Source organism: Hyaena hyaena, unplaced genomic scaffold, assembly GCF_003009895.1.
Source record: "Hyaena hyaena isolate Hyena2069 unplaced genomic scaffold, ASM300989v1 scaffold_411, whole genome shotgun sequence".
In the NCBI taxonomy this organism is placed as follows: Eukaryota; Metazoa; Chordata; class Mammalia; order Carnivora; family Hyaenidae; genus Hyaena; species Hyaena hyaena.
In genome coordinates, this window is record NW_024081040.1 from 667,182 (window position 1) to 690,342 (window position 23,161).

At 41.9% G+C, this 23,161-nt stretch overlaps 1 protein-coding gene and 1 pseudogene across 1 annotated transcript in view; both read right to left on the bottom strand.

The window, feature by feature from the left end:
• Positions 1–23,161, bottom strand: part of KIF16B (kinesin family member 16B) — a 296,460-nt gene that overhangs the window by 68,045 nt on the left and 205,254 nt on the right. The window contains exon 23 of the mRNA XM_039252113.1: positions 9,880–10,002. Coding sequence (XP_039108044.1) covers positions 9,880–10,002 — 123 coding nt within the window. The remainder of the gene's footprint in view (positions 1–9,879; positions 10,003–23,161) is intronic.
• Positions 10,083–10,193, bottom strand: LOC120245185 (annotated as a pseudogene).

Below are 23,161 nucleotides of genomic sequence, written 5' to 3' on the forward strand. Positions count from 1 at the left end.
TTGATGCTTCAGATTCAGCGCCCTCAAACTTGAGATAATATCGTTTATTTTAGTGTACTTTATCTAGTCGTTTGCAGGTAAATTGAAAGAATAAAAAAAAGACTCGAAGATTCTGATAAGATGGATGTCTTCCAAATTCAAGATCATTACTAATAAGTACTTCTCCCTTCCCCTAAAACCTCTGTAAAACCAGTGAGGAATAGGGGAAATTATTCTACTTTAAAATTGTGGGAAATTGCGAGGGTGACAGCCTATCCAATTTTCCTTCAAATTACCAAGACATTCAGAGGCAAAGACCCAGAATGCAAACTCTCGACCAGGCATCACTGGAGAGTGGAATAATGAAAAGCTCTGGATTAAGACAGACTCAGATCCTAGCCTAGTCACCAATTAGCTGTGCGACTTTGGCTATATTACACAGCTCCTCCAGGTCTCATTTTCATCTACTGTGAAATGGGCTCAGGATACCAAACTACAGATGAATGAAAAGCATGTGAAACAATTAGCAGGGTGTTTTGGGTGCCCAATAAATGGTAAGTAACTTCTGCACTGTGATCATGTTCCTCAGAAAGGCCCTTTCTTGGATACCACTGAAAGGCAAGGGGTATCTTCAGAGAGCAACTGCTAAAAGGGCAGTTCAAACCATTTTGTGATTTATTTTATTTTTCTAAAGTGTATTTACTTATTGAGAGATAGAGAAAAGGAGGGAGGGTCCAAAGAGAGAATCCCAAGCAAGCTCCACACTGTTAGCGCAGAGCCCAACACAGGGCTCAAACCCACGAAATGTGAGATCCTGACTTGAGCTGAAACCAAAAGTCAGACACTTAATCGAACTGAGCCACTCAGCGCCCCTCATTATGTGATTTATTTCAAAACCAATTGTATTCCCGGATGAGATATAAACCCCTCCTCCCCAAATTCTGAAGTTTCAGAAGGGGAAATATTAATATTTTCTTATAGGGGAAAAAACAAACATGAAATGAAAATTCAAGGCATGGCCAAACCATGGCGACTGCTTTTCTTCTGTGCTTATGACTCGATCTCATTTTTTCTTTGCCATTCTCATATGTGCAGCATTTATTTTGTGAAGGCAAACACAACTGCCCCAAGTGAAAGTGCTATAAAAGATGAGTTGCTTTGTGTGAAAATAAGGGGAGGGAAAGAGGTTTTGTCTTAATTTTTGCAGTGAAAGACAAAAGTTCCCAAAGTGATGAGAGGGGTGCTTAAAAAAAAAAAAAAAAAGGATAAAATATGATTCTTCCAGTCGCGATGTTATTTCTTTCACTTGTTATTTGTGTTTGAAAATAACACACAAAGTGAACACTGGGATCTAAGATGGACCACGGCTTATGCAACACTCCATTTGTCTCGACTGTGCTAATAGCACACACGGGGAGAAAATCTATCAAGTTACTAATAAGCAGAGACTCAGATGCCAACACACAAATCCTTCTGCGCATTTATATTCTATCAAGTTGGGAGAATTTCTGAAAGATGTATGTGTGAAAGGTTTATCTAACAGACTGGAATGGCTCTTATTTCTGTTCTGCCAAATAAAGAGAAATTTCTCTGACTGTAGTAAATATGATTGCTCCAACTCTCAAACTGCAAACTTTCTGGGCATCTCCTCTTCACGCTCCCTGACAGGTCTCTCCACCATCCAATCCTGCAGCTTTGTCAGGGCCTTCATAATTGCCCCCATTTACAGAGGGCCTGTAACGCGGCCGGGACTCAAGCTAAAATATTAAAACACACACAAAAATAGCAGATTTTGAAAGCAGGCAAGGATGTGGAAATGGTGCCCGTGTCTAGGGCAACACTAAAATATGGCCTCAACTCCTAAAAACTGCAGAAAGTAGTGAAATTTAGAGGGCACATTGGGGTGCCTGCGTGGCTCAGTCGGCTGAGCGTCCCAACTTTCAATTTCAGCTCAGGCCCTGACCCCAGGGTTGTGGGATCGAGCCCCGCGTGGGCTCCACAAAGAACATGAAGCCTGCTTGGGATTCATATTTTCTGTTTCTCTCTCTCTCTCCCTACCCTACTCTGTCTCTCTCCCCCACTTGTGCTCTCTCTCAACCTAAATACAAATTTTGAAAGAGGCACACTAAAAAGAGTAAGCAAGAGAATGAGTATGGCTTCAGTTTTCAGATCTGACTTGGGCATCTGGTACCTGGATCGCCTTACTGATCACATGGCCTTGGGCAAGTCACTCCTAATGGCCTAATTTATTACATGCAAGGAATACCCCCATGCTGGCAAGGCGTCCATGTTTGCGGAAACGCCTGGCAAAGTGCCTGTGCTGAGGACAGTGTCCTCCCTTGAAGAGAGGCTGCAAACACAGCTGCCCATAGGGCTTGGCCAGGAACAAAACCCTCCGAGGCTGCCTGAGTACAAGAGTTCAAGACCACGGGCAGCGTAGCGGGGGTCTCCGTGCTATCTGAGCAGCTGCAGTTCTGCTACAGAGGATGGATGACGCTCCTCAGGAGGGCTGAGCCCCGCTGGTAAGGAAGCTAGCAGCCGAGGAGATACAGGCACACCTCAGAGCACGTGACAGAACACACAGCAAGGACACAAGCAGCTTTTGAGACATGAAAGAATTCCTAAGATGTGCTTCATGAAGTCCTATAACAACCTCTAAGGCATGCCAGACAGATGGAATTCAAACTATGATAGAACAGATGAAACATTACCTAGAGACAGAAAGTGGCAGGTCATGATCATGCCCGCTCGGGGCCGGCAGCTAATTCAACCCTGGATGGACCACTGTTGGTGACAAGGACCCGGTCCCGTGCTGGGCCTGCATGCACTCTACCCAAGAAGTGCAGCTTGAGTACCATGCTGAGGAGGCCACCGGCCAGGCACGGGGCCATGGAGCAGGTGCGCACTGTTGCTGGGGGCCCTCGGGCAAAACTCTAGTCCTGCTGAGCAGAGCGGGGAGTGGCTCTGGTAGCAGAGAGACTGGGCAGGTAAACGTGGTGGGACCCTGGGGTCAGGGAGTGCGCTCCGCCCACCTGTGCCCCTTTCTCCGTGTGTGTAAACAGACTTCATAAACTGTGTGATCAGAGGCTCCATTTGGTCCGTGAGCCCTTCTGTGCAGGTGGGACTTGGCAGTTGTTCCCTCAGGCGATCTCCTCTGTGCCCGAGAATGATGAAGTCTGTGGCGCAGCCGAGGGCACGAGCCCCAAACCAAGAGGAGCCGCTGGTTCAGGCCCGGTCAGGGCTGCCCTTTGGGAACACCAGCCCAGGGTTACCACAGTCTCTGCTATCGTACAGAAACTTGAGAAATTTGGGTTTCCATGTCAGATCTCCCAAGTTTGAAACGTTGACAACTCACTGAAAAACTTGAAAACCTATTCAGGCTAAATAAGACACATCATACGCTGCCAGTTTGCTTGCTCTCCCTTAATGCCTTTCCACAGCTCTGTCTGGCCCTGGCCCGGAGGACCCTGACACACAGCTCCTTCAGTTGTAAAAGCCAGATGCCATCTGCCACCTGAAATTTGCCATTTGCTGTGTCTCACCTTCAGGGTCTCCCTGCTTAGGGGGGACCCGGCAGATATGAGAGCTCAACTCCAGGGCAACTCTGAGACTGGAAGGGGGCTCACATGCCTAAGCTCATGCAACAGGAAATGACACCACTGACTGGAGCACTCAGGAGTTCCTCCCAGGTGATCTACGAGCTTATGCTGGACACCTTCCTCAAGGTCACACCTTCCTGCTATCATTCCCCACTTTGTGTCTCCTCTCCTTCTCAGGCCACTGAGCTGGACATCTGGAGGCAAGAGGAGGCGACTGTCCCTGTGGTAACTTCAACAAAAACCACATGACTGAAATTAGGAATGGTTTTGTTTCAGACATCACATGTTCAAGGTGAAGTATATAGTCCTGGGCTCCTTTGGTCCACAAGTGGACCTAAGTGATTCTGCCCATAAGGGCTGACTCCCTGGCACCACATGAAAAGGGCAGGGCCCTGTCCTTCCCTGAACAGCATAAAGAGTGGGGATGACTCGGGTGCCAGGTTGTCAGAGGGCTCCTTAAAGGAGAAAACTACACAACAGGTGCTTCCTGAGCAAGGGGCTGGAGTGCCCAGGTGCCCAGATTAATGTCCAGGGGGTGGACAGTGGGTAGAGGGCTACCTCTCTGTGCAGAACAAAACCAAACCGAGGTCCTCTGCAGGTGGAGACTGCGGGAGCCAGGATGTACATGAGCTGGCGTGCTGGAGGGTGAGGTGGAGAAAGCAGGAGGGAGGAAAGACGCTGGCTTTCTTGCAGTCCAGAAGCTTGATTTGTCCCTACCTGCACTGGACAACGAGGCAGCCACCTCATGGGAAAACAGTGGGTGGGATTCAGTGGGATTCGGTGACTGAACCCACCAGTAGGTCAGAGCACAAGGGAACCCATAGGGGGCTGTTTACAAAGGGCACAAGGGCACAAAATCCCGAAACTCTACAAGGGCTCTGACCAGTAAGAACACCTGGTGAGGTACTTGTTCTTTGAGATCGCTTGTTGAGTGATCAGTCAGGGTCTTTGGGAGGGCTGGGGACTCAGTGAGCTGGGCCCAAAGGCTTACACCCCGAGAGAAGACCAGCTATAAACATGACAATGACTGGGAGAAAACACTGTGACTGCCTCTGTGAGCCCTGCAGTGAAGGGAGGAGACCAGATGAAGGACAGAGAACGGGGGAGAGGACACCACTGTAGAAGTCAGGGCTGTAGGAAGACAGAAGACAATCTCCTGCATGATTACCTACAAGTTTTCACAGGAACAGACTCTCAGGAAACAAAGTATTAAAAAAAAATATATACCAGTGTTGGCTTATTTCTTTATACTATCATGTTAATATGTAAATTAAAGGGCAGAGAATTTAAAATGATGCTGGGAAAATCAGCTTATATCTATAACATAAGAGTATGCCAGCCTCCGTGAGACGTAACCAGAGATTTCCCAGGCCGGCGGTTTGTATCCTGCTGAAATCTAATTTAAAAATTAAATTCTATCCATCCTGGTCCTGGCTGAAAATGGCAAGTGTAACGCAGTGTATTTGATTTCCTGTATCAATCACTGAAAAGCATTTGAAGCAGGAGTTTTAAGATGACTGCTGGAGTCCAGCTAGTGGTATTCCATGGCGGCATGTAGTTGGGAGCAGCACGGATCGTGCTGGTACGTTATGCTGACTAGCAGGTGACATCCAACACCACTCAGCACAGAACGTGCTCTTCTCTGAGAGTAGCTGGACTGACACACCCAGGCTCTCTGCCCGCCAGTGACATCCGTCGGCAGGTCGTGCATCTCTTGCAGTACACGTGGTCACAGTCCCAGAAGGACATGCTACCACGACCTGCTGAGAGGCGTAACTGCAAGGGCCATGGGAACCGATGCCCTTGCCCAAGGGCTCCAGGGCACATGTCCTTCAAGGACGAGCGAAATGGGGGGCAGGGGGGTGGGCGTGCATGACAGAGATGACAGCTTTCTGTGTTGTCAAGTAAGGACATGAAGATAAATACCATTCCACAAATCATATCCATACAATGGGATGCTACTTAGCAGTAAAAAACAAAAACAACAAATTACTGTTCTACTCAGCTATGTAGATAACTCTCCAAAGCCTCACACTATGTGGAAGGAACCAGACACAAGAGAGTAACTGCTGTTGGCCACGTCTCCACAGCACGCTGGGACAGACACTACTCACCTATCGTCACAGACAGCTATGCAGGGCTGGCCGAGAGGCTGGGCTGGGACGCCCACTGTAACGGGGCACAAGAAACTTTCTGGAATGACTGAGAAGTTCAAAGTCTTGATTGATGTGTTGATTATACAGGTATATGCATGTGAAAACTCGTCACACTACACTTAACATGTGTGCATTTCACTGGATGTAGATTAGGCCTCAACAAAACTAACTGAAAAAAACCAAATGGGGCCAGAAAACAAAAACCTATATATGTATCTCTTCTTGTAGTTACTTCATAAAATAAAGTTGTTTTTAATCCCTGAATAAAGAGGATATTAAAAAGATAGTTCTTTTGAAATAAATATTAAATTTTAGTTTAATGAAAAACTCTACTTTAAAACCCAGTAATGGGAACTTCCTGGGGACTCATCAGGGATCAGAAGGTAAGCATTTGAGAATCACTGTTGTGTCCCTCCACCCCCCCCACCCCACCCCCGGCCGGCAAATTCCACTCCCTGTACCTGACCTCAAATAGTACCTTAACCAGGCTCATGACTACTTCATTCAGCAACGAGCAGCCCAATCAGAGCTACCCAACTGGGGATTAAAATGAAAGTGGCCAGGAAGAAAGAATGCCTGAAATAATAATAAATGTTCCCTCAGGAAAGGCAGGCAGAAAAGGGCAGGAGGCAGAGGGGAAAGGAAGGGTCAGGGAGAAAGTGACAGAGCTCTGGGTGGCCACAGCACCGCGCGCTGTCTTCCCAGCCCCACTCTCTGGGGCCCGCAGACTCAGCTCATGGAGACCTGAACCCAGTGGGCCCTTGTGTTCATGGGCCAGCTTGGCCCCTTAAATGAACTAGCAGTGACCAGGAAGCAAGTTATACAGTCAGCTGGGGCCTGATAGCAGTGACAGGTCCCTTCCCTGCTGGTCATGGAGCCTTGCTGTGTGCATTCAGGACCCCAGGAGACCTTTAAGACCATGATAGGGGAAGAGTGGAAAGCAGAAAATGATTTTTGTTTAAAAAAGCAGCAGCAAAGATTTTTCTGGAGTATATATAATAGTATAAAATATCTATATACATTAACATCAGATTTTACTTCAAAGAGTCTCTAAATAGAATAGACTTTAAAAAAAAATACTTAAAAAAAAAATACTTTTTACCTTAGCTGCCTGAAAATCACCGGTTCACCAAGAAAAGACTTTAGTAGTAGCCAAACTGTTATCATAAGTGTGACTCTTTGTTCTAGAAAATTGCCAGTGCATCAAATAGTCACATCATGGATGGAAATGGCTGTGGTGCTTAATTTTAAAATTCAGGAAATTGAGGAGGAATTAACATTCAAAATGGATATGGAAACCAACTCTCTCTCTCTCTCTCCCCCTACGTTCATACACAGCACATACCAATCCAACCAGGCAGGTCTCTTTATCCTCATTTTACAGATGAGGCACAGAGAGGCTATGGCTTGTGAGGTTAACAGGTGGAGCCTGGACAGGACATCGGTGTACCCAGCACTATCCCAACAGCTATGCCTTTGCTGGGGTGCTGCTGTTTTTGTTTTGTTCAGGGGATAGGGATTCTCTGGACAAATGTTAACAAGTCATTCCTGATGCTGATTAGAGCACCTAGAAGAAGTTCAAAAAGGAAGTAGGACAATGAGATGCTTTCAGAACTTAGCTTTGATAATTTCAAAGAAAGCTAAACTCTTTGGATTTGGATATTATGTATTCTGAATTGAAAGTCGGGATTCTGAAAGGTCTCATATGATTTTCTGTATTTGGGTTCTCTAACTTGCCTAATAATAAGTTACTATCTTCACAATTTTGTCCAGATCTGATAAGGCCTAGACTGTCATTTGCCTGCCAGTTTTATGTAGAGCAACTCAGTTTTTGTCCTCATTCTTTTCTTTTTTTAATTACTGAAGTATAATCAACGTATACTGTATTAGTTTCAGGTGTATAATGATTCGGTATTTGTATATATTGTGAAATGATCTTCTCAAGTCTTGTGAATATCTGTCACATACATGGTTACAACATTTTTTTCTTATGATGAGAAATTTTAACATTTAACCTCTTAGAAACTTTCAGACATGGAATACAGCATTATTAACTATAACCATATTACTGTACATGACATCCTTAGGAGTTATTTATTACTGAAAGCTTGTCCCTTTTGACCACCTGCACCCGTTTCATCCACCCCCTACCCCATCTCTGGCAACCAAAACTCTGTCATCTGTATCTATGAGCTTGGTTTTTATTTTTAGGTTCCGTATATAAGTGAGATCATACTAAATAAATCAATTAAGTATCTTCTTTATCCATGGTCTTATCTTTTATGCATGAAATCAATTTAATAGTTATATTTTATTAACACATTTATCTATTAAAATAAAATATATCTATGCACCAATGAAAATCATTGCACGTCCTCTAGTGCTGTGAGCTCTCTGTTTAGGAGAATTCAAATTCTGATCTGGTAAAAGCCAGTATTTGCCCTTGAATTAAAAATACAGAAATCATACATATACCTTCAGAAATTATTTTGATAAATATATATACCATTACACGTATGTATAAAGGGAACTCTGAATACACATACATGCACGCGCGCGCGTGCACACACACACACACACACACTTTCAAATGACTGAGGAAAGAAACTGAGCAGGCATTAGGCATAAAGTCAGGGGCAGTGACTCCATGGCTCATGGAGATGGCATAACATTTAAAAATTTTTTAATGTTTATTTATTTTTGAGAAAGAGAGAAACAGAGACAGAGAGAGGGACAGAGTGCAAGCAGGGAAGGGGCAGAGAGAAAGGGAGACAGAATCCGAAGCAGGCTCCAGGTTCTGAGCTGTCAGCACAGAGCCCTATACAGGGCTTGAACCCATGAGCCGCGAGAACATGACCTGAGCCGGAGTTGGATGCTTAACGGATTGAGCCACTCACACACCCCATAACATTTTAATAAGAAACCACACAATCTGCCAGTAAAGTTCAAAACACCGCCAGCAGGGCCACCACTACCCAGACATCATGTACTCTCAGCAGGGACCTCAAATATATAAATTAATGCCTGGGTTTAAAAAATAAAAAGGAAAACAGTATACAGAAATAAGAATTTGAGAACTTGATTAATTATAAAATTCATCTGCACTGTTTCTCCTGGAAGACTGAAAGAAGACTCATGCATAAAAGGGAGAGCTCTCCAAGGGCCCAAATTTCTTCTCATCTCTGCTAAGAAGAAATTTGGAAACCAATGGTGTGATCCAATTTCCCCATTCTACCAAAGAGAAGACTGAGGCTCAGAAAGGTAAAAGACTTGGTGTCACTCAACAAACCGCAACAGAATCAGAGCCTAAAGACTTCAGCGTCCAGATTCCCCACCTGATGTTCATGTCCAAGAATACCGTCATAGAGACGTATACTGGTGACCCTAGTGGATGTCATTAAATCAATATCCTTGGCTATCCTTGAAAATGAAGAAGTGTTATTAATCATTAATTCTTTGAAGAGAGAAGAGCATCCAGCAATATTTAATGAATTGCTATGAGTCAATGGAACTAAACTGGAAATAAGATGAAGTCATTATTTCAGAAAGTATGATGTAAGGAAGCAGGCACATTTCTTCCTGAAAAGTTGTGTAAATCAAACCATGCCTAAAATGGATTAGGAAAGCTTCCTAAATTAATAATAATAGAAACAACAATAAAATCAGCAGTAGTAATAATAGCAGTTGCTCTAACTTTATGTGCATTGATATCCTTGTAACATAAACATTATTATTCCGATTTTTATAGATAAGAAAATTGAGCTTAAGCCCAGGGACAAGGTGACCAACTGTACTGGTTTGCTTGGGACGAAATGGTTTCCCAGGGTGTGGAAATTTCAGTGCTGAAAGCAAAAAAGTCCTGGATAAGCTGGAAGGGTTGGTCCCCATCCTGTAGGGTTGGTGACAAGAACTTCCTCCCATATCTGCCTGACTCCCCAGCCACCACCACATTCTATGGCATAACTTCCCTCCATGTGCTACAGTCTAGACCTTCCCATATCAGTTGAAAGGAGGGCATGACCAATATGTTATAAAACATGGTCACATGTAGCTTCATCTCCTTTCATATGTATATATATAGACAAAGAAAGCCCTGGGACCCTTAAGCCTCCATTCCTCCCGAAGAGTAAAGAAGGGGCACTTACCTTGACCTCAAACTCAAAGTGCTCGTCCTTCCCTTGCCCGCAGAGCACATAGCGTGGAATACTAATTTTAATTGGGTCCTTCAGGTCGTCTGGATTTGCGCCCAAAGAGCGAGAAACCATCCGCTATCAAAGGCACATCAGATAGGGAGAACAAAGAGAAACCCAGATCACTCTTCAGCAAAAACCATGCTTGGGCAGGAGGGAGAAAAATGTGTTTCAAGCAGAGAAGAGACCATCAAACTAGTAGTTTATTTAGAAAAATGATGGCTTCCTTTGAAAGAGAAATGCTAAGCTTCTCTCATCACAAAAGACCATTTCTTTTGGTATACTATTCCAAGAAATTAGGGCAAGAGCCCTTCAAAATGTTGTTTGGCTTTGAAGTTCCTTCCAATTTATAAGAACAAGTGAAAAAAGAGACAGATTACATATCCCGACTTTTAAAAAAATCAGTGTAAACCAGATTCCTTTCTGAAAAGTCTTGATCATCTGACAAACTTCTTTTTTCTTCACAGACTATCAGACTGGTATACATAAAGCTCCAAAAGCTGGAGATTTTATTCAAATTTACTTCATTTTTAACTTCTAGGCATTTTTATAAGCCAGTATAGTGGAGAAAGCTCTTTAAAACCACAATTGAAATAAATACCAAGTATTTTCTTTAGGCTTCATTTGATTAATAATCAGCCTGGCTCTGACAAACATTTATGGTCTGGGTGTGGGAAGCCAGAGGGGTCTGAGAAAGCAGCATTATGAAAAAAATAAATCTTCAAAATGAGTTGAGTATAAATGGATAGAAATCTCTGAACAATCCTTATCATTTGACTAACCTGGGGCTTTAGAAAACATAAGAAAATACGTTTTTTAAAGCGGTAGCAGGGGCGCCTGGGTGGCTTAGTCGGTTAAGCGTCCGACTTTCGCTTAGGTCATGATCTCGCGGTTCTTGGGTTCGAGCCCCGGGTCGGGCTCTGTGCTGACTGCCAGCTCAGAGCCTGGAGCCTGTTTCAGTCTGTGACTCCCTCTCTCTCTGACCCTCCCCTGCTCACGCTCTCTCTCTCTCTCTCTCTCCTAGAAATAAATAAAATATTAAAAAAAAAAAATAAAGCGGTAGCAGTAATAAAATATTAATTACCGTAATTATAGTTAGCATTTAGTGAATACTTACTATATACTAGAACTATGCTAAACAGTTCATTAATGCATTTCTGCATCATTTCATTTAATCCTCATGATCTCCCTATGAGGTATTAGCTGTTACTGAACCCTACTTATCAGGTGAGGGCCCAAAGGCTGCGAGAGCTGAGGTTATGTGAAAGAGGTAGGTGGCAGAGCTAGGATTTGAACTCAGGCCAACCTAGTGCCCAACTGTGCACCATGACGCCTGCTGGCCCATCTCCATCGCCATTATACTGCCATCATGAAAATTTTGAATAACTACACCCAAGATAAAGTCAGCAAATGAACATTCCAACATACAAAGAATTTAAGAAGATGGAAATTCCATAATTATGCAATAAAATTCACTTATTTGACTGAATAAAAAACACCAGTACCGACCCTTAGCCAGGTGCAATGTGGAAGGTCCAACCTAGCTGTGTGTGAGCAAAATCTCAGATTTCTGGATGACACAGTGGTGTATAATTTGTCTCAGATTACTGCTTTCATCTAGCTGACCCCGTAAACATTTTGGCATGGTATAAAGTTACCAAAGCCTTTTAGAGCATCTAATTTTTTCCCTGCGTGGCTGGTCACCCAAAACAAGAACTGTTCAATTTATGGCAATGGTACACCTATTTAATTGTCCCTAATGTCAAAAACCACAGTGGAAATTCTTTTTTAAAAAAGTTTCTCAATACACGCATTGCCAAAGATCTTTCAGTTCACTGACAGTATGTTTCCAAATTACTGGAAAGGCAGACATTTCCTGAAACACAGAATATGTTTATCCATTTGAAGGGTGAAAAGGAAGAGAAATAATTTAGTGTTTTTATTTATTTTCAAAGAGCACATTTACTGTTAAGAAATGTCTTTGACCTACAAAGGCTATGTTTTAGCCATAAAGTTCTTACTTTGCTGCCTAAGCCCTGAAATCTTTTATGCCATGCTTTTAAAAAATATTTATTTATTTATTTATTTTGAGAAAGAGAGAGAGAGAGAGAGCGCGCGCGTAAGCTCAAGCAGGGGAGGGGCAGAAAGAGAGGAAGATGGAGAATACAGAGTAGGCTCTACTGTCAGTGTGGAGCCCAATGTGGGGTTCGAACCCACAAACTGTGAGATCATAACCTGAGCCGAAACCAAGAGTCAGACACTTAACTGACTGAGCCACCCAGGCACCCCTAGTAACTATATTTTTAAGTAGGAACATAATTTCTTCTCCAGATCTGACACAATCGCTTGGGCAATCAGTTGTGAGCTGTAGCATGTACGAGTTTGGAGTTTGGAGCTGGCAGCTGTGGGGGTTCTGGAGAGCCCCTTCGGCAGAGTGGAATGTGGCTCTAGGGAGCTAAAGCAGCAAGCAACTGATAATACTAGTTGAGAAACGAAGACCCACATGCTCTACCTCAGGAGGAACCTGATCCCCTCCCCGCCCCCCCCCGCCCAGTTAGACAGAAAGGCCAATACCACAGCTCATTTGATGAGGAACTCTCTATGCTAAGAGGCTAGAATGAGGAAAAGGAAGAAGAAAGGTAATTAAATACACTAGGAACAGTGTGTTATCACATGTATTAGGGGTTCTTAAAAAGGTGTGGATAACAACATCAAGTGTAATACACTTGGTATTGAAACTCTACCATTATGGGCATCCCTAAAGCAATTACTTGGGATTGAACGTGGTATTCACTTCAAAGACTCAGAGAGGGGAAAGAGAAGACCCAGAATCAAATTAGGACTTGGTCCTAACAGTCACCCACCCACCCTCTCTGCACCTCAGTCTCATGTTTACAAAAGTGGACATGGTATTTAGCAAATCCCATCTATAAAGCAAAACCCAACTGTGAACCTGAGAGTGTCCCATTCTGTGGGACCTCTGGTCAGAGGCAGGCTGACAAGTAAATTCCAGCAGGATTTGAAAACTGTGACAGGGGTTTATATTATTTACAATTTACAATTTACAATATGGAAGCAGTCCAAGTGTCCGTCAGTAGATGAATGGAAAAGGAAGATGTGGTGTGTGTGTGTATGTGTGTGTGTATGTGTGTGTGTGTGTGTGTACACACACACAATGGAATACTATTCGGCCACAAAAAAGAATGAAATCTTGCCATTTACAATGAAATCGATGGAGGTAGAAAGTATTATGCCAAGAAAATAAGTCAGAGAAAGACAAATACCATATGATTTTACTCATATGTGGAATTTAAGCAAAAAACAAACAAGCAAAGGGAAAAGGTAAGAAAGGAGGAGAGAGAGACAGACAGACACATCAAGAAACAGTCTCTTAACTATAGAGGACAAACTGCTGGTTATCAGAGGGGAGGTGGGGGGGGGTAGGTTAAATAGATGATGGGTGTTATACGGAACCTGTTGAATTACTATATTCTACACCTGAAATGAATATAATGTTGGATGTTAACTAGAGTTAAAATGGAAACTTAAAAAAAAAACAAAACTGTGATGGGGGCACTGAGTGAGAAAAACTATGAATATACACATGGCTATCTGAAATGTCATGACTTTTACTGAGGGAGAGCTGCAGCCAAAACCGCCCAGGTAGATTATTAACTAAACAATGGAGACTTCATTTTAACTTTCTAAGTGCCTTTTCTTATAGGCACCCTTAGGATATACAGCAAACACTGGGATCTTTTACTGAGCACCCGCCAGGTGCCATTCACAAGGCTGGGTCCTAAGAATACAAAATAACTTCTACAAAGTCTCTGTAATTTCTAAGACCTTAAGGTTTTTCTCAACTGCATCAAATTTTGAACAAAGATTTGGTTTTTCCACTCCAGATGGATTACATTCTAAAGTTAGCCAACTTAGCTTTCTCCTTTTATAAGTCAACATTCGAAGTGGGAGAAGACTGAAACTGATGGTCTGGTTACTACATAGCCAATTTAGGACTGGAAAGTTCTAAGAATTTTATAATTGTGAAATTAACCCCTAATGAAAGTTGTTTGAAGCTTGGGCTCATAGATCCTTTAAAGACAAAAAACTCCTGTCTTTGCAAATTTAACTGGGGACATGAAAGAAGTAGAAACCATTTATCTGGGAGGAACTGGATCCTGTAATGTTGATGTGTGTAGCTCACCTAAATCTAGGACGGCCCCTTATATACCGGCACCTGCCTATGTACCACAGAACACAGTTCTAGATGTGATACATAAGCCACTGCCCCAATCACAGGATCAGACAGCAAAGTTTAACCGCATCCCTTGCTGAGAAGATGGATATTTCTCTCTTCATTATTTAGCATGCTCTGAGAAATATTCTCAGAGTCCTCGCTACCACCCATAGCCACAGTTCACTTCAATCTCAGATTTCAGAGTAACTCCATATTAACAAGCATAGAGAAATGTACAACTCTGGAAATGAGTAACTGAAAAATAACTGCTAAGGATCTGAAGATGTTTGAGCTTTTTTATCTATAGATAGATGAACAGAGAGACAAATCTAAAGAGTATGTGTTTCCATCAAATCACTGTTGCAATGTGATTTTTGGAAACTATATTTTAAAGTCAATTTCATGAGAAATGTAGAATGCTCAGAATATAGTGTGAAAGGTTCCTGACATTCTCCTAAACTATGTTTATGTTGGAGAGGAAGGAAAACTAACACAAATGTCTCCTAAATTTATTTGAAAGTAGCTATACTTTGAATATCTTGAGTTGTACTCTAGACAAGTAAATGTATGTTATGTCATGTTATATCCTATTATTTAAGGGAGCTTTTAAATTTCTATGGCACTATTTATTTTGGAATCAGTAATGGTTTCTCTACATGTGGCAAAGAAGATACTTAGACGTGGAAGGGAAGTTGGTCATACATCACTGGAGGAGGTAAAGAAACATGAAGAGCTAGATACACATCTTAGAGCAGATCTGGATAAATATGCAGTACATTTCAAGGAACTTTAAATGCCTTGTGGAGTAGTTCTATATAGAAATGAAAGGTCAAGGAAAAGTACATAATTAGTAATTTGGATTATACTTCTATACATAAGAAATATCTTTTAAAATAAAATACAAAGAAATACTCTTCTGGTAGCTTTTAATGCAATAATGTATTGTGTCACCAAATATACTATTTTTCTGTTGTTGGGGAAACACTATAGTTAGGTCCTCGGCCAAAAAAAACCAGGCAGATCACAGGCTACATTTCTTTTAATGTTTTTTATTTATTTCTGACAGAGAGCGACATCATGAAGAGGGGAGGGTCAGACGGGGAGGGAGACACAGAATCTGAAACAGACTCCAGGCTCTGAGCTGTCAGCACAGAGCCTGACACAGGGCTTGAACCCACTAACCGTGAGATCATGACCTGAGCCGAAGTCGGACACTTCACCACCAACTGAGCCACCCAGGCGCCCCAATAAAGGCTACATTTTGAATATTCAGATTAGAATCTTCTCTTCCCACTAAGGCTGTCTCCTTCAAAAGGGACAAATTAAGGAAATTATTAGGAAGCGGCATTAACATCCACTCAGATCAATGTCGACACTGCAGAGGGCACAGAATGGACCAATTCTACGGAGAGTCATCAACATTTCCCCTAAATACTCTAATTATGTACCAGATGGCTGAATTTTGTGTATGCTCTGACGAGAACAAGGTCAGACCTAAGTACTGCCGTCTGATCTCTTACAGCCAAATACCCAAGGTTTTCTAAAATACAGGCAAACCTAGGCTTTTATCAGCTTTAACAAAACTGCCAATTTTTCCTTCTCTGTTCCCAGGATAGCATATACTTCTATTCCCTCCTTTTTTTCTACCACACATGCATATTGATAGTTCTAATTGGAGCTATTACACATCAAGGACTTCCTAGGCCTCAGCCATTTGAAAACTGATGTCTGGGGCAGATGGAGGGCTAGGGGGTCAATTACATTTTCAAGTATCGGCCATGTTATCAGAAGCAGAGAATGGTACTTGTGTGAGCAAGTCTCAATTATCAATAAAGAGCCAAGATATGTTTATATTCATTTCTGGAAGGTGAAGCCTGCCTCTGTCATGAAGGGATTTTGTGCTAATAGCACATCGTCTCTGAAGGCTAAGTACATAGAGCTGAACTGGAGTTTCCTAAGAGATGTAGCCACACATGCTACAGGTATCTCCTGACCATGTTGATCAAGGTGAGGACTTAACACTATCAGGGCATGAAGAAACAATGCTAACCTTATCTTATCTTAAAGTAAGTCAAGAAGACTTGCATGAGGAAATAGAAACAAGGTTTTCAAATAAAGGAGTATTTCTTTTTTTTTTTTTTTTGCTATTAAACATTTGTTTTATTTCAGTTTACTTTCTTTTTCTTTTTATTACAGTTTATTTATTTTTTTAAATCATTTAATAAAATAGAATAAAATAAAGTACAGAAAATGAAATAGAATAAAAGTTTTTAAATAAAAAATAATTTAAAAAGAAATCAAAATACTAAATTTTTTTTTTTTTTTTTTTTTACAAATAGTTTGTCAAATTAGTTTCTACATAACACTCAGTGCTCATCCCCATAAGTGCCCTCCTCCATGCCCATCCCCCCTCCCCCCCACATCCATCAGTCCTCAGTTTTTGTCAGCATTCAAGAGTCTCTCATGGTTTGCCTCTCTCCCTTTCCCCCACCATTTCCGCCCTTCTTCTCCCCCTTGGTCCTCCGTCAAGTTCCTCCTAATCCTCCTATACGTGCAAACATATGATATTTGTCCTTCTCTGCCTGACTTATTTCGCTCAGCATAACACCCTCAAGGTCCATCCATGTTGCTACACATGGCCAGATTTCATTGTTTCTCATTGCCATGTAGTATTCCATGGTATAGATAAACCACATCTTCTTGATCCATTCATCTGTTGATGGACACTTAGGCTCTTTCCATGTTTTAGCTATTGTGGAGAGTGCTGCTATGAACATTGGGGTACATGTGCTTAAAGGAGTATTTCTTTAATTTTGATATATATCATTAGGGATACATTACACAGAAAATGACAAGCTGTTGAACATAGATATTTGTGGAATGTCTTATTTACCCTCAGTAGACTTACGGTAAATCTGAAAGGATTGGCTCACATTTCCTGATTCAGAATTCTTACTGGAATAGATGATTTCATCCATATAGACCTGAGTTGATCAATGTGATTTCAAAATTTAGAAAGACTGGGTATCTGATGAATGTTTTAACTTAAAATTATTAAAAATGTTACCATCTTTCTCTAGATCATCAAGGACTAGTCCCTTTAACGGTCATTTTCTCTGGATAACTCACCACTAAATGGATAAAATTTCAAAAAGACTATAGAGTAGATCTAGTATGAGTGAGAACAAGGCAACAATTGCTGAGTGGTTCTTATACCAAACATAAACATTGACAGTTTAGGATGTTCAGGGGGGAAAATCAGGTTTTCTCCTCTCCAATTCTACAATGTCAAGGATTAGCCATGAAAGTATCACTCATCTTCACTCACTAATTTTTACTGAGCCCTAGTTGTGGTTCAATCTGTGCTTAGTTCTAAAGCCCAAGAGGAACTTAAGTTGGGAGAGAGGGGAGGATTCTTTCAGGTATCTGTAGAGCATATCCTTTGGGTAAAGGAGCGACATTGAGCGTACAAGGTTATCTATACCATATTCACATTATGACTTTACCCAGGCTTCTCTTCTATAGGAGATTAAAATGCAGAGAGCAAAAGGAGACATAAGTTTCATACAAGGGAACAAGGGAATTGCAAAGAAACCTGCATGGGGATTTTTTTGGGAAAAAAACAACAACCCATAAAAAGAGAAACAATCTTCAATGTCTAGAAACGCCAATAAAAGAATTTACAAGTCAGAAAAGAATCAATTTCATAAATCTTCCAAATATTTATCCCTAATATAGTCATTCCCATGAGATAAAATAAATCAATAAAAAAATTTACCCAGACAATGTGACCAGGAACAGAGAATAGATGTTCCGGACTAAGAAGGCATGGGTTTGATTCCAATTCTCAATCAAGTGATCCTTTCTGAGTTAAATTACCAAATATGAAGTGCAGATTGATGATAATTTGTCCATCCCAGGAGTATCACTGTGGGACTCAAAGGAACAGAACATGGGAAAGAAGTTGCTATACTGTCAACCACAATATAAGGGGGGCTGGGACTGTTATCACCGTAATCCACTGCCATCTTTAGCAACCAAAGATTTTAACCAGATGTTAAAAGGCAGGAGGAGGGGCTCCTGGGTGGCTTAGTCGGTTAAGCTTCCGACTTTCGCTTGGGTCGTGATCTCTCGGTTCGTGGGTTCGAACCCTGCGTCGGGCTCTGTGCTGACTGCCAGCTCAGAGCCCGAGGCCTGTTTCAGTCTGTGACTCCCTCTCTCTCTGACCCTCCCCTGCTCACGCTGTCGCTCTCTCTCTCCTAGAAATAAATAAATAAATAAACAAATAAATAAATAAATAAAAGAAAGGCAGGAGGAGTGGTTTACAAGAGACTCTCTTTCCTTCTTACTAACTGAACCATTCAGTTCCATTCCTTACAAAGAAGGTCTTAAAAAATTACAAAGGTGCAACCCTGGCAAGAGATTCGATGGTGGTGGTTTGGAAACCATGTTGTGTAAGAACCAGCGGAGGAACTGAAAGATGTTGGAGGTAAAAAAATAAAAATCAGAGAAAGTGAGAGAGATAACAGTCTTCTCTGAAGTTTCAGTCACGTTATAACACAGACTGTGGAACAGAGATGTTCTATTCTGTTACAGAAGAATGTAAATGATGGATGGGCCCTGCAAACGGAGATTACAATAGAATGATGATGGAAAGAATGGCCTAATAATGAGAACGCTGCTCTGAGGTAAACAGTGAGCACCCCTGGAGGTGTCAATAAAGGACTGAACTGGAAAGCCAGTTCAGTAAGTAAAAGTGAAGTAAGTAACTTTAATAGTCCCATGACATATGTTCTTTCCAGTACCTAAATACTGCCATTAGGGAGAAGTCCTACAAGTTTTATCTCAATTTTATTTTAAACAGAGCCTTAGGACCTTGACATAATATATCCATGGCAGACTGAACTATTGGTCCCAATTTTTCTTTTCCCTGCAGCAGCATATATCCAGTCTTGCCACGGCTTCTTGGTGGATGGAGTATTCCCTGCCCCTGGACTTTGGACTTGGCTGCATGACTTGTGTTGGCCAGTGGGACAGTGGCAGACATGATGCATCAGCATCTTCTGCTTCTGTGATCATTACTGTGGCCACTGACCCTTCAGCACAGACCTCAAAATGAGTCATCAGGAGTAGATCAACTCTATCTAAACTTCAGATGACCCACAGCCTACAAATAGAGCCACCTCTATCTACTTACAACCATCGGTAAGAAATAAAAGCTTTCTTTATAAAGAAATAAAAGCTTATATCGGTAAGAAATAAAAGCCACTAAAATCGAGGGGGGGTTGTTTGTTACCCAGCAATAGCTGACTGACATAATACCTATCACAAAAGATATCTTAAATATAAAGCAGAATTGTCTAAGATGCAAATTTAGACAATTAACAAAATAACCTCACTAGACACTGGTCTAACCAATAAGACTGCCTGACCTTCAAAGAAGCATTAATAAAAGTGCTCTAGGGGCGCCTGGGTGGCTTAGTCGGTTAAGCGTCCGACTTTCGCTTAGGTCATGATCTCGCGGTTCGTGGGTTCGAGCCCCGCGTCGGGCTCTGTGCTGACTGCCAGCTCAGAGCCTGTTTCAGTCTGTGACTCCCTCTCTCTCTGACCCTCCCCTGCTCACGCTGTCTCTCTCTCTCTCCTAGAAATAAATAAAACATTAAAAAAATAAAAATAAAAAATAAAAGTGCTCTAATCTATTTATCATTCAAAACTTGAAACCATCTAGGAAAAAGAATGTAAATAAAAATACCGTAATTATTACTGCTGGGAAGCTTAAGTATTCTCTCCAAAGGATGCACTTACATTTTTTAAGTAATGAGAAAAGGAAGACAAACTGTTTTGAAATGTTCTTCAACAAAGACTAAATAAATTCACCCTGCCAACCACAAGTCTGTAAAACAGGCAGCTGTGAGGAAAATGGATTTTAATCAAATTCAGATGAAATCAGTATTTCAAAGTACTCAAAGAGGTATTGTCTAGAATGCATTAAAAAGTTCCACAATGTAAATGTTTATGCCTGTGCTACAACAATGCAAATGCCACAGAACAAAGCATGCATGAACCTACTTTTTATTTTCTGATGCAAGAACTAATTACAACTGAGACAATCCTGCATTAGGCTGAGTATGGAGATGCTCACACCTGCTCTCTCTAGTAGCATCATGGGTCCAGAACTCCTAAAGAATGAGCCAGTGGAGACAGAGGGGTGGTCTCCAGGACTGAAGCCACAGTGGATAATGGCTCAAACACTCTTCCCCTGGCTTCTACAGGGACAACCTAAAGTATGACAACCTTACTACTTACTTTATGAATAGTAAATCATATTCTCATATCGGGGACCATATTTGATCTCAAGATAAAAAGTATGCTTAGGTGAGAGAAGAGACATGTAAAATTTGAATTGCCGGAGGCCTCTTCTATTATGTGGTGAGATCTGAGTGTAACCCTCATTGTGGCCTCCCTGGGTCATAAAGCAGACAGAGGACGTTACAATGAATAATAGGACTTTTATGCAATGCTTGCATTTGCTGCATGCTCCATCTATGAACAATATCGAAGACCATAATTTATAACAGAATTATGCTTTTTTAAATCTATGAAGACAAGCAAGCCTGTCCAATATTTTTCATTCTTTGTTAAAGTTTCTACACTACTTACGTACTGTTTCCCTTCCAACTATACTGTCCCCTCTGCCAACATCTTAAATTTCACTCCCTCTGCCCTTCAGGATCATTAGTTCTGTTCTTCTTATCAAGGATCCTCAAGAAAATAATCAATGGGGCAATTTTTAAGAAAGCATTTGCTGAAAAAAGCAAAAAAAGTGAAGTTAAGTGAAAATTATTGATACAATATTAGAAGACTCCCAAGGTTCATTTAAGAAATTCCTTCCACAGTAGAAGATCTTCCAGCCAAAAATGTGACAAGCTAATTTTAACGACATCCTCATCAAAGACTCAAAACCCTTCATGTACAAGGGAATAGGGTGGAGGGGTGGAAGTGACAAAAACAGGCTCTACCTAAAAACATCTGAACTCTATTGCCTCAAAAAGACAAAAAGTTTCTACTTGATTACTGCAGACAAGACAGCAGCCACCAGTGTGTGGATCCTAACACACTCTCCAGTTTCCTGCCCTTTCCTGTCCACCCCTGGGGAAAGGAAAATTAATGACGAAGTGTAGAACACATTAAGTAGCTCATTAGTTCTGATGGGGAAAGAGGGAAGGTCTGAACTTCCTGGCCAAAGGGAGCCGGTGAGTTTCTGGATGGGTTAAGCTTTGACACTGCCCCTACTGGTGATTAGGAGTAGAAATGAAGAGGGGGCTATGGCATTTACATTGTACATTATCCAAAGGTCTGACCAGAAGAGAAAAACGACCCCTCCATGCCAAGGCTAATATAAATGGCTTCATGGAATCACTCATTTGCTCAACTGCCTGCAACATTCCATGAGTAGCTACCATGATCCCAGCTAGAAGTGGAAGCAGTGAAGAATCCACCTTCTTCCTTCTAAGACTCTGAAATTTGGTAGAACATACACATCCGAGAAACAGGAGAACAGTGGCTGTGCAACCCAGGACCAGATGAAATAACTAATAAATATAAGACATGTGACCCAATTCCTCATAGGAATGTTGAACAGAAATGGATAAAAGAGAAAGGGTCACTCAGAGGAGACAGAGATTCTGAAGAGGCCAGGTTTAAGCCTCTCACAGAGGAGGAAGGCAGCTGACTACCAGATCATATGTTGTGAAGAGAGATGTACCTGAGGCCTCCAGGGGCATAACTCACCTCAGAAGGGAGGCCAACACTGACTGGCTCAGGCCACAGAACACGCTGGTCAGAGGCTGTGTATGATGTTAGGGAGGGAGGCCAGAGGGAAGAGCTGAATGCCTTCTGATGTGACCCTGCAGCTGATAAGATTGCTTAAAGAAGCTGTTAGAAAAATTCAGACTTGAAGATGAAGAGCCTTTCCAGGACAGAAATATAAATGCTCAGAGAAAGTACTGCCATGTAGGGGGCATGTGGCATAGGGAGAAGGGTTGTCAAAACTAAACCAACAAATAAGGAACTGAAAGCACACAGGTTGGAAAGCAATAGTCAAAAGGTCTGAAAGGAGGAAGGAAAAAGCAATTAACTGAGGAAGAAGACACCGCAGGCCATGTGGTGCTGTCTCCATTCCATGTATTATAGTGAGGGGAGGGTATTTTAAATCCCTGGGTCCTTCCAGGAAGCTTGATGCATTACTAATGTGCTCTGCTACAGAGCTGTCCTAATCATGGCTAAAACGGAGGATGTCAGTGAAGGTCATTGCCAACCGGGCACTTTTTCAAGCAGCACAAATTAGCCTGCTGGAATCCAGCAGACACAGACAGATTCCAAGCCACTGTACTCAAAGTCAACATGAAGCCAAAAACAATCAGAAATGCTTTAATCACCCAACAAATAATGAGGCAGACCCATATTTACAAGGCTGAGGTTCAGGAAAAGGAAGCAGGGTGGTGATAAAGGTATTTTATCAGTGTTCTCCTATCCCCTATTTTTTTTTTTTTTTATTGTAGATACTTAACATATTTACATTTCCAATTTCAGAGGTCTGCATTTTTCCAGTTTCAAATCAATTAGCTACATAGAGCTATTCCGGGTCCTTGACTATTCTTACAATGTTCGTTTTATTAAAAATCTCAAAAAATATGCAAAGTATTTTTACAAGTTCCCTCCTGAGAGCTTAGTCAAGTGTGCGATAAGCCACAGAGCCTCATCCTGAGAGCTGAGGGTCAGTTTCCAGACCTCAGGTGCCCCGTTCTGACTGCCCACAGGACACAGCATGCCAGGGAACAAATGGATGTTCTGGGCTTCTTCAAAGTGCTCAGCTGGGCTATTTCTTGAATCTGATGGGAGTCTGAGTTTTTCTGAGAAGACAAGTCGGATGGTTGACAAGGTTTTTTTCTCCAGAACCACGACATACCTGAATTCGCTTAAAGCGCGGCATCTGGTCAC